The sequence below is a fragment of the Neoarius graeffei genome, chromosome 5 (assembly GCF_027579695.1).
Source record: "Neoarius graeffei isolate fNeoGra1 chromosome 5, fNeoGra1.pri, whole genome shotgun sequence".
NCBI lineage: Eukaryota > Metazoa > Chordata > Actinopteri > Siluriformes > Ariidae > Neoarius > Neoarius graeffei.
Genome location: NC_083573.1, coordinates 14,101,474 through 14,113,763, shown reverse-complemented (window position 1 = coordinate 14,113,763; position 12,290 = coordinate 14,101,474). Strand labels below are relative to the sequence as shown.

Below are 12,290 nucleotides of genomic sequence, written 5' to 3'. Positions count from 1 at the left end.
ACTGGTTCCAGGGGAGGGGCCAGACTAAGAGCAATTCAAGACCCCAATGAAACGGCAAAGAAGGAGCTGCAGCACCTCACCCGGGAGCGGGAAACTGGGGCCTCCTCCTGGAGTCAGACCTGGTAGAGGAGCTTGCTGGCGAGGGTCTAGTGGCCAGGCCTTGGCCCATGGGGCCCGGCCGGGCCCAGCCCGAAGAAATTACATGGAGTTGCTGTCATGTGGGCTCACCACCTGTGAGGACAGGCACCGGGGTCGGGTGCATTGTTTGCCGGGTGGCAGGCAAAGGCATGAGCCTGGGTGCACTGATGCAGTCATTGTTTCTGTGTCTCACTAACTGTTGCTTTCACCCAGTTTAGTCCACAGTGCTCTGGATGTGTAGTACCTGGAATGAATAAGCAGCATGGGGAGATTGTATGTGTTTAAAATGAGCCTCACGCACATGCCTTAAGCCCCTTAAGTGCTTTGGCAACACTTATTCTATTGTAACACCCATTAACAATTTGATTTGGATGAGAATTGGAAAGGGGAGACAGGAAGAAGGATGGGGAGACAATCTCTCTCTCTCTCTGTCTCCCGCAGGCACAAGTACAAACATACCCAGTGAGGCAGGCGGTAATGAATGCAAGGGGCACAAATTAACTGACATCTGAGCGTGCAGCCAAATGCCAGTCGCCTCATGATGGGTGAACCTTGTCGTGTGTATTCAATTTGAGCTCATTTGGGGAGACAATATGAATTGAAACATTGTGGGAAACACATTCATGGAAGGGGTCATATTCATTCCACACACACACATATGCTGGGATAATTCTTCACAATAAGCTCATCTCATCTCATCTCATTATCTGTAGCTGCTTTATTCTGTTCTACAGGGTCGCAGGCAAGCTGGAGCCTATCCCAGCTGACTACGGGCGAAAGGCGGGGTACACCCTGGACAAGTCGCCAGGTCATCACAGGGCTGACACATAGACACAGACAACCATTCACACTCACATTCACACCTACGGTCAATTTAGAGTCACCAGTTAACCTAACCTGCATGTCTTTGGACTGTGGGGGAAACCGGAGCACCCGGAGGAAACCTACACGGACACGGGGAGAACATGCAAACTCCGCACAGAAAGGCCCTCGCCGGCCACGGGGCTCGAACCCGGACCTTCTTGCTGTGAGGCGACAGCGCTAACCACTACACCACCGTGCTGCCTCACAATAAGCTATTCTATTTAATATATTACAATTTTCAGTCTAAACTGTATATCGACTGCGTTTGTAACCTGTGTGCAGTTACTACTGGAAATATTTTTTGCTACTTTTCCCTGTTGGGAGAAAAGAACAAAACAAATGAGCTCAGTGGATGTTATGATAAAGGATGTATTGGGGCAGTTGTTAGGGCAGTCAATAAACATGTAAAGTCGGCTAAGTTTTAAAGCCAATAATGACAAAATGACAAGTGTTGCACTTTTCGCAGTATATAGCAAATGTAACATCAATAGTTTCTTTTCTGATGTTTTTAGGCATGCACTGAAACCAGCGTGATTGATTCTGTGCTTAATTTGAGCCATGCTGGCTATATTTGTAACACATACATAACCATTTCCTCCCAGTTAGAGCAGTTCCATCTCTCAGCGTGTGATTTGTACAGATTTGATGCTTAATTAAAAAATCACTTTGACTGTGAAAGTCGTGAAACACCTTCCTTCCATTATAATTAAAATGTTTAACCTTTACTACTTTATATGCTGTAATTCATACATGCATGAATAGTGGACTATAGGCGTTTCTATTCAGTTCATTTCAATTCAGTTGTTTTTTTTTTGGATCGCACTAAGAATAGATATTGTCATAAATAAATCTGGATGTAGATTTAGATCGCTAATGAAAAAGCCAGAGGCTACAGTGGCAAGGAAACTCCCTGAGATGACCTGAAGAAATCTTGCAATCTCTTCACATCCTCCACAGCAGCAGAAAGAGCGTCATAGAAACTCCAAGAAGAGGCAGAAGTAGGACTTCAGGATGACTCTGGCAGGTCTGGGGGGCAGGAGGAGCCACAGTAATACATCAGGCACCAGGATTATGTGTGTGTATGTGTTTTATGAGAGAGAGAGAGAGAGAGAGAGAGAGAGAGAGTAGCTTATTAGAAATCCTACACCGGTTTAAAAGGGTGTTTATTCTACGCATAGATGTCTGCATTCAAATAGTATAGTGTACTAGATGTGCAGAGTCAAGTGCCACTCTGTGTGTGAGACACATACAGAACTATAAGGCTGATCAGATAGAGAGCAGTGGTGCAAAAGGAAATAAAATAGTGTTGGCCTACCATTATTGAACCCTGAGCGAAAAGAGACAAGGGCCGTCTGACTGGCTTTCTGTTCGGCCAGCTGAATGAGACTTATTGTCACTCATTCGGTGTCTGCTGCCTGCACAAAAATCACTGATATTTGGGTTGGCACATCTGCAAACGCACACCCCCATGACAAACAATGTGCCCAGAGGCGATGAGCGCTTTATAAATACGAGATGGAGCGACGATTTGGTCAACCCTGACTGTGGGATTACTGACATGATGGTGGATGGAAGAGTGTGCAAACGGACAGATTAGAGCTTGAATCCACCTGAGGGAGGACAGAAGAACGGTTTGGGGGCAGGGAGAAAAAGCAAGGCGACGACAGAAGGTGGAATAACAGTGGAATAACGTTCAGCTGGCCTTACTGACTCTAGAGGATCTAAAAGGAATCGATTGGAAGCACGGCCTGTGCGGTTACCCAAGGGACACTCCTGTTCAGCTCCATCTATCATGCTGGGCTGCCCTCCGTTTTATTAGTGACCACTGATGACACCACCTTATATCAGATAGATAGGAGTGTGTGTGTGTGTGTGTGTGCGCTGTGTGTACACCTCACCTACACACTCAGCCCTGGCGCAGGGGGATATTAGTACTGCCGCCACTGGACCACCACTGCTCTCTGTTGTGTGTGTGTGTTGTGTGTGTGTGTGTGAGATAGATATATAGCAGGTGTTTGTGTGTTCAGGCCATGTGCAGCAGAGCAAGTCGTGCCCTTAGAAGCCGAGACATATCGCACCCATTCAGCTTCACCAAGGTCTTACAGGATATTTGATGTTACGTGCCACAGCAGCTTCAGATGTGATCGCTGATTTGGTTGAGTTTGTCATTTAAAATTGACCTTAAGAAGTATTTCCGCTCTGATTAGTCGCAGAAACAAACTGCAGGATTGTGCAGTTTTGCGAGCAGGAAGAAGATCACAGTCGGATAAAGTGCTGAGGCTGGCATTTTCTCCATAAATCTGAACTGGTTGCATTTGTCGTTTTTTTTTTCTCTCTCTCTCGCTCTCAAGTGTTGATGCTTACCTTTTCTTTCTGCACACTTTTGATGTCGCTTTGTGAGTTGCTTCACCCAGCTGTAACCCTGAACTGATCCGTATTGATGTTTGTTGCGACACTCAAGCAGCGTTGTGGAAATAAGTTTGGCGTTTACCAAGAGGGGTGTAGCTGGAGTCGAAACCAAGTGCACTTTAGGATGAGAACCAAAGAGAACTTCTGACAGCGGAAAAACTGATAACAGTAAAACAAGCAGCGACTCTTGATTGTGCACGCGTGTCGATCATTATCGGAGTGCAGAACTAATTAACCTCGCTCTCTGATATTTAACAGCAGGCACGCTTAAGAGTGCAAGTAAAATTATGCAGCCTTGAAGTTTTCTGTCCTCAAATGAGAAAGTTGACGGACTTTAATTTGCGGATATCAGTTATAGCTCCTGTCGGAGTATGTGAGCGAGGTGATGAGAGTTTGAACAGCTGGGTGAAGTGTTTTTAATTAGCTGGTACCTTACGCTCTGCTGCTACGCTGCTGTAGTAGTGGTATCTGGTGGTTGCAGTTTAGCAAAGTCTCAACTGGGTGACCAAGCAAAGTGTGTGTGAGTGTATGGTATGTGCGTGTGGCTGGCCAAAGCCACAGAAGCCTCATTGACCAGCGTACGACAGTCAATACACAATGAGAGCAGGCCAGAGATCTCGCCTCTTCTCTCGCTCCCTCACTGTCCTGCTCGTTCAGTTGTCCATTCTGCTGTCCCTCTGCTGTAAGTCTTTCTCTCTGTCTCTTGTTCTCCTACAGTCCATTCTGTCTATTCACTCTTTCTCCCCATCCTGTCTTTACGGTACATCCAAAACGGACTTGCCACATGCTGTCTCTCTTAAAATGCCTGTTTTGACCCCTGTTCCTCCTTTCTTTCTGTTTCTCCCAGTGAATTTTCTTCTAATCTCTCAGCCCTCGCGCTCCTACGATCACTCCCGATCTTCCATCCTCTTCCTTGTTTTATATCCAGGCAGTTTATTATGGAGGAAACATAACTTATGGACATAAATGCAGAAGTGCTGAGAGGGTACAGTCAGCAGATGAACAGAGTCCGCTTCTGGATTTATGATTGCAGTGCATCAAACAATGTCAATGTCTCTCTGCAGATTGCAGTCCAGATCAAATGAATATGAAAATATATAGAAATGAGAAGCTTTGAGTGGGTGTGCTTTGAAGACCATAGACTGGGAATGTTGACGTTTTGTTAGCCAGCTAGCTACTATTAACTGATTTGTTATAAATATTTATTATCTTTATTAGTAACACTACCAAGCTAAACGATGTGAATGAATATAAGAGATGGATAAAGATACCAGAGAGGGTGATGATGGGGTTATTTCCTTAAATGTTCATGATTTTCATTGATAACACAGCTAAACTAGCTAACGAAAGCTAGTCTGGCAGGAATTTTCATGGCTAAAACGAACTAGCAAGCTGACATGGCGAGCTAAAAATCCTCCCAGAAATCCTGTCAGATTATCTTATTTTAGTTAGCCACTTGATGCTAACAATGAAGGTGATGCATACCGTATGCTCATGTGATTTTTTTTTAAAATCCTTTCAGAAATCCTGTCAGATTATCGTATTTTAGTTAGCCAGTTAGCGATAACGATGAAGATGATGAATATACTAATGTGATTTTTACAATCCTCTCAGAAATCCTGTCACTTTTTAAGTTAGCCAGTTAGCAATGACGATAAAGATGATACAGATGCAAATGGAACTTTTAAAATCCTCTCAGAAATCCTGTCAGATTTTTTTTTTAGTTAGCCAGTTAGCAATGATGACTAAGTATAAGAATGCGATTTTTAAAATCCTCTCAGAAATCCTGTCAGGTTTTCTTTTTAATTAGCCAGTTAGCGATGACAATTAAGATGATACATATATGAATGTAAATTTTTAAAATCCTCTCAGAAATCCTGTCAGATTGTCTTATTTTAGTAAGCCTGTTAGTGACAACAATGAAGATACTCGTATACTAATGTGATTTTTTTTTTTAAATCCTCTCAAAAATCCTGTCAGATTATCTTAATTTAGTTAGCCATTTAGCAATAACAATAAGGATGATGACACAGTATAAGAATCCTCTCAGAAATCCTGTCAGATTATCTTAAATAATTTCTTCATGCATAGGCATCGTTTTGACTGTTAACATTAGCGATAATGCTAGTAGGCTAGCTAACTAAGCAGACAATTTCTGAGGTTTCGCTTTGTAAATTTTCATAATCTTGGCTGCTAATGCTACTTATTTGATTTGAGCTCATCTGAGAAGTCACATTCACAGAAGTCCTAAAAGTTTCAGTCGTCGGCTCACTAACCGGAGTGAACCTAGCAAGATTTTTGAGACTTTTGAGGACGTGTCAGAAAAGTTATTTGAGTGCAGCCATAAAAAACAGATACTAAATTCAGAAACTAAACTTTCTGAGGAGAAAAAAGAGGGACGTATTGTAGATTGTGAGGTAAAAGGCAGGTGAAATAAGGATTGAATTGAGCTGGGGAAAGGGAGATGATTGTTGTGCACTGAGAAAAAGGGACAGAGAGAGAGGGCAATACTTCGAACAGGGAGGATGAGAGGACAGCTAGCTCTTTTGGGAGACCAAAGCAGAGGCAGCATGGCAGGAGTAGATACGACAGCAGCTCTGTAAGCCGACCAGTGAAAAGTTTTACGCTCAGCCCTGTGGGTAAAAGTGCTGACCTAAGAGCATCTCGGCTCATGTTTATGGCGCTAATCATAAAGAATCTGAAAGGCAAACAGAGGTCGATCAGCACTATTACTCAGACGCCTGATAAATGAGAACCCGAGAGAAGCCTGAGTGTTCAAGGCAAACATCTGTTCAAGGAGTAATACGCACTGCACACCTATTGTTTATTTCCCAGTGTTCGAGTCTGTTTCTTAGCAAGGACATGGTCGTTGCCTCTCTTAGGATCAACACAGCATGAGATAGAGGATACATTGCCTTGTACTTTTTTTTTATGTCTCTTGCTGCCACTTATTTTTTTTTCCTCCTCCAGCTATGAATATGCATTGTCTCAGCAGTGCTGGGCCTCTATGCCAGCTGAAGGGAAGCTGTACATATAGTCTAAATGTCTGAATACAAAAGATCATTCTGGGGACGAGAGAGAGAGAGAAGCGGCGGGGTGGGACGGGGGGGGTCTTTAGCCTTGGCAGCTTGAGTGCTATAAAATTCTTGCCAATTAAACATTTTTGCCATTGAATCTGAGATGGTAACAGGGATAGAAGCCAGGTCAGTGTGTGTGTGGGGGGTTTCACAGCTGGCCCAAGGCAAACCAGACAAATTGTATTATCCATGCAAATTTACCCATAAGTCCTTTCCTGTGTTGCCCAGGTACATAAATCCAAGACACCACCAAGCATCTGAAAGCATGGCATGGCATGGCATGAACAGAACAGCAAAGCAGTAGGTCTGAGAGAGAAAGAACAATCTAATAACCGGGCTGAGAGAGTGGAAAGAGAGAGCAAAAAACGGTCAATCCTGTGTAATGGAGAGAGATGCGGGATGAAATGAAGTGTTTCGAGGCAAGCGAGCTTCAGGGAGCGATATGGTTGAAATATGGCAGTAGGATTGTGTGTGGGGGGTGTTAAAGAACATGAAGGTCAGAGAAAGCCACAGAGTGAAAGAAAGACAGCGAGAGAGAGAGAGAGTGAGAATGAGGGAGAGATGATAAGCCCAGCTGGGTAGACTGAGAGCAAATGTAGTGATGGAAGTGTGGAAATGAGAGCGTAAGCAGCATAAATAGAAGATCAAACACAGGAGGAAGGAGCGTTTGCCACTGCAGGACGCCTGCAGAGCGGGGATGGGAGAAATTGAGGCAAGCATGAGTAGAAAGGGAAGGAAGGAAATGAGAAAAGAAATGAGTATCAACTGCTGATGTGTAATTACAGCATTGGGGACTAGAGAAAGATGTTCTGCACTTTTTCTCCTCATCATACTAACTTCACTGTCACGTTCATTCTGCACCCCCCCCCCCCCCCCACTTCTCTCTCTCTCTCTCTTGCTTTTTCTCTATGTCTCTGTCTTGCTGACAAAACCCGGCTGATTATACTCAAAGCCTGAGCTGCAGAACAAATCACAATATGAAGCTGGAACCAAACAGAAGTCTTTGTTGCAGAGATGGAATAAGCTAGAAAAGAGAGAAACAGACAGTGCAATAATGCCAAAGTGAAAGGAAAGGAAGATGTATAGAGACAGAGAAACTGAGTAAAATTAGAAAAAAAGTGGGATCATGAAAAGCTGGAGGAAAGAAGGACACTGGGAGGGAGGAGAGAGGGGGAAAAAAACGAAGGATTAGGCTACAGAACGAGGTTTTTGGTGGGGATTGAGTGTGTAGGTGTGAAAGAGACCGAGAATAAGATTAGACCAAAAAAGAAGGCAGGGGGAGAGCGAATTATGAGGTTCAAAACCAAGAATAGGATAGAGAGAAATGGGGACAGGAAAAGGAAATAAAGGAAAGATTGGAGGAACGACAGAGAGGTAATGAAGAGAAGAGAGTTATAAAGGATTATGTATTATTTATAGCTGTGGCATTTTTTTTTTTAAACTGTATTCGGCTGGCATCAAGTGCGATTCCTCAGAGAGAAGAGAGTTTTAATTTTGGCTCGGTGAAACTGCGAGATAGATGGAAGGAAAAGCAGGAGATGAAGAGGAAGAAGAATCTGTCATCTCCAGCAAAGCATATCCCCACAGAGTTTACTGATTATTTGGGGCTAATGAAAGTATACACACACACACACACACACACACACACACACACACACATTCAGTCAAGTAGTCAACACATTATACTTCAGGTGGTCTGAACAGATGTGTCTGTAATCATTGAAAATCAGAGAGAGGGGGAATGTGAGGATGTGATGAGAATAGGAGGGAAGAAAGGGTCAATTAATACAAAGTGGCTTGTGCTCTTTCACCAGATGGGAGAATAAAACAGAGGAGTTCTGAGAGAATGCGTAAATCAGAGACTTTTCAAAACGAGCATACTTTCCTGCATCTCCAATGTTGAGGCACCATTTGTTTTAGTCAGGTTTGTGTCTCAAGGTACAAATATGTACAGCACCAGTCAAAAGTTTGGACACACCTTCTAATTTAATGCTGTTTCTTTATTTTTATGAATTAAAAGTCACTTCATATCTTAAAGTAATGATAGAGGTCATTTCTCTTTGCTTAGTTGAGCGGTTCTTGACATAATATGGATTACTACAGTTGTGGAATTGGGCTATACTGTATCTTTATTTACTATTTACTGTTTGATCTCAAACGCATTACGAAGGCAAGAAATTGCACTAATTAACTGTTGACGAGGCACATATGTTCATTGAAAAGCATTCCAGGCGACTGCCTCATGAAGCTAGTTAAGATAATGCCAATACCATGCAAAGTGTCAAGGTAAACGGTGGCTACTTTGAAGAATTTAAAATATGAAACGTTTTGTTTTTAACACTTTAATTTAGCACATAACTCCATATACGTTCCATGAGTTATTTCATAGTTTTGATGTCTTCAGTATTGTTCTACAATGTAGAAAATGGTCCAACTACAGAAAAACCTATGAATGAGCAGAGTAGGGGTGTACAAACTTTTGACTGCTAAATTAGGTACAAAATCTACAGCATTTAGAATACAGCATTGTTGCCTGTCGTAGTACACTATAATTACACTTCAACTTGAAATATAATCATTAAACTACTCTTCTCATATTTGAAGCATCCTTATCCATAAGTCCTCCATTAGCGATTGTGAAAAATGTACACTTTAGTGTTCACTTAGTACTGTTACCTGATGAAACTCTTCCTCGAGTCACCTTTTGAGCGGGAAGCTGCAGTATCTGAGCTTCACAAAAATAATGGTCTCTGACTGTTGGGTCCCCCCCGTTGAATTATTGATTTAAAATATTTATAACTAAATAATTAGAACGTCTTTAAAGGTGCCAGAGACAATGCATTTATTCAGTACTTTAAATTGTTTTTCGGATGTCTAAATAGAAGGTGGGGTGGCATGGTGGTGTACACTGTAAATGCAAATATTCAAATTAATTAGAAATGATTAGTGAATCAAACTTAGAAATCATCAACCTGTTGTCAACACTAATATTAAATAAATAACTGCTAATTTCAAGTTGGAGAACACGCTTAACTTAGTGTACTCCACTTCAGTTAAATTAGAAAATATAATTTATTGTCCCAGAGTCCTTTGGGCGTTGTGTTTAGACATGCGCAGACCTGCCCCATCTACGCGCGGTCTTTTCAGCACATGCACCAGGATTAACAAAAGTGGAACATGTTTCCAGAGCCTTAAATGATGCGTTGTTTAGCATTTAAAATAAATGTTAATTGCAAAGTAAATCCAATGTGTTCACCATTCATTTTGTTTGGGGGCTCATTACCTTGTATTGTGTGTTTGTTTGTTTTTTTATTAAATTAGCATGTGTCCTATTGTCTTTCGCAAAACTCTTTGGTCAAGAAAATTAAAGTTAAATTGGCCTCAATATGAAGGATGAGTAAAACTAGAGAATTAAGCTTTCACAATTCATGAATATTAAGTTAAATTTATGAAAAAAGATATCTGAAAGCCATTGATTTGAGTACTGTAAACTTAAAATAAATAAGTTAATGTAATCAAACTAATCTAAGTTAATTTGAGTACTGCAAACTCACAAAAAATAAGTTAACCCAATCTAATTTATCTAAATCAACATAAATGACTTTTTTTGAGGCAACGACTTTGCATATTTTTTTTAAGTAAAGTCAACTTATTATATTTTACAGTGTAGTGGTTAACACTGTCGCCTCACAGCAAGAAGGTTCTGGGTTCTAGCCCAGTGACCGACAGGGGCCTTTCTGTGTGGAGTTTGCATGTTCTCCCTGTGTCTGCGTGAATTTCCTCCGGGTGCTCCGGTTTCCCCCACAGTCCAAAGACATGCAGGTTAGGCTAATTGGTGGCTCAAAATTGAACGTAGATGTGAGTGTGAATCGTTGTTTATCTCTATGTGTCAGCCCTGTGATGATCTGGGTGTACCCCACCTCTTGCCCGTAGTCATCTGGGATAGGCTCCAGCTTGCCCTCCACCCTGCACAGGATAAGCGGTTATGGAAAATGGATGGATGGAAATAGAAGGTGAATTTGGTCGGGGTGCAAAAATGACCAGATGTGGTTTTACCTGCCCATTTACAACCCGATGATTTGGTTCTAGAATGAAACCAGATGTTTTCCCTTTATTGGTGGGATCATTCATATGTTGTTTCATTTCATGAAGCACCTGCTATAGATGTCCACAAGCGTTAGCATAAAGGAAAATGCAGAGAAGGTTGGTCTTCACATCAGTGTAGAAAAAAAATGAAACTTCATCAGTTCGGTACAAATGAAGACACGCCTATATTAATACATGAAACTCCAGTTGAAGAAGTAGACCAGTTCACATATTTCGGGAGTAACTTTTCGAAAGATGGAGATGCAGAGACAGACCTAAAGTGCCGACTTGGTAAAGCAACCACAGCTTTTAGCTGACTACAATCAATGTGGTCACCCAAATCATTTGGCATCTCGACCAAAGTTAGACTGTATCTTGCAATAGTCGTACCTACAGCCATCTATGCTGGCGAAACTTGGAAAATGACAACGAAAATGGTTCAGAAGTTAAATGTGTTTCATAGAAGGTGCCTTCAAAAAATTCTAGGTATACCGTACACTGGACAGACCACATCACAAATGAAGAAGTTCTTAGGTGCGCAAACACAAGGGACTTGTATGACATTGTTACAGAATGGAGACTACTCTTTGCTGTCTATATTTTAAGACTTGCAGACCATCAAAAACTGCACTCGTCTGGACTCCAAGAGGCGGAAAATGGATGAGAGGATGTCCAAAAAAAGACATGGAGAGCCACATTTAAAGAAGATCTCAACAGACGGAGCATTCAACGGCGTTCAATAGAGTCTCTTGCAGCCAAAAGAGAAAGATGGAGAGAACTTTTGGCCCTTTGCCCATCCCAGGGGTTGAGGAGCTAATTATTAACATGTTGATGAGATCTGCTGTGTGAATGGGCTGCAGTGCATTCTGAGAAATGTAGTCCAGATATGCAATGTTGGAACCAACATGACAAGGGATTAACATAACACAGGTTATTTCTTTGAATGAACAAGTAGGAAAATAAAATGATCCTCTGTGTACATAAGCTAAATCATCATGCTTTCTAGGTAGCTATGCTAGCTACTTGGAGCTTGCTAGTAGCTAATATTACCCATCCATCCATTATCTGTAGCTGCTTGTCCTGTGTAGGGTCGCAGGCAAGCTGGAGCCTATCCCAGCTGACTATGGGCAAAAGGTGGGGTACACCCTGGACAAGTTACCAGGTCATCACAGGGCTGACACAAAAAGACAAACAACCATTCACACACACACCTACGGTCAGTTTAGAGCCACCAATTAGCCAAACCTGCATGTCTTTGGCCTGTGGGGAAAACCAGAGCACCTGGAGGAAACCCACGCAGACATGGGGAGAACATGCAAACTCCACACAGAAAGGCACTCGTCGGCTGCTGGGCTTAAACCCAGAACCTTCTTACTGTGAGGCGACACACCACCATACCGCCCTATTACCCATACAGTACTAGCTAATTGCTTTTGATCTCAACAGCACCACAAAGTAAATGAAAGTTGTTAGCTAACTATGAAACTTTCCCTTTTATGATAACTCGCATAGTATGTCTAGCTACTTGCGTCTGCCGTTAGTTTTCCGACTGAGAGTGAGGTCCTGGTTTGCTCTGTGCAGTGAAAAGCTGGGGAGCTCCACCGTGGTGTCAGGAGTAGTTTCATTTAACCACATCTCACTGAAGCAGAAAGCAGATGTAAATGAGAAATGTCATTCATTAAAATTATTTGAAAGTCATGGAGTCAAAATGCCATT

General features: G+C 42.2%; 1 protein-coding gene across 3 annotated transcripts in view; it reads left to right on the top strand.

The window, feature by feature from the left end:
* Positions 1-12,290, top strand: part of cadm4 (cell adhesion molecule 4) — a 430,262-nt gene that overhangs the window by 313,059 nt on the left and 104,913 nt on the right. Inside the window, exon 1 of one of the 3 annotated variants that reach the window (XM_060921240.1) lies at positions 3,662-4,093. The exons of 1 other annotated variant lie outside the window; for it this stretch is intronic. In XM_060921240.1, coding sequence (XP_060777223.1) covers positions 4,009-4,093 — 85 coding nt within the window. In that variant the 5' untranslated portion in view covers positions 3,662-4,008. Of the gene's footprint in view, positions 1-3,661; positions 4,094-12,290 lie in introns of those variants that run through there. One more of the 3 variants, XM_060921238.1, reaches the window with a different exon arrangement.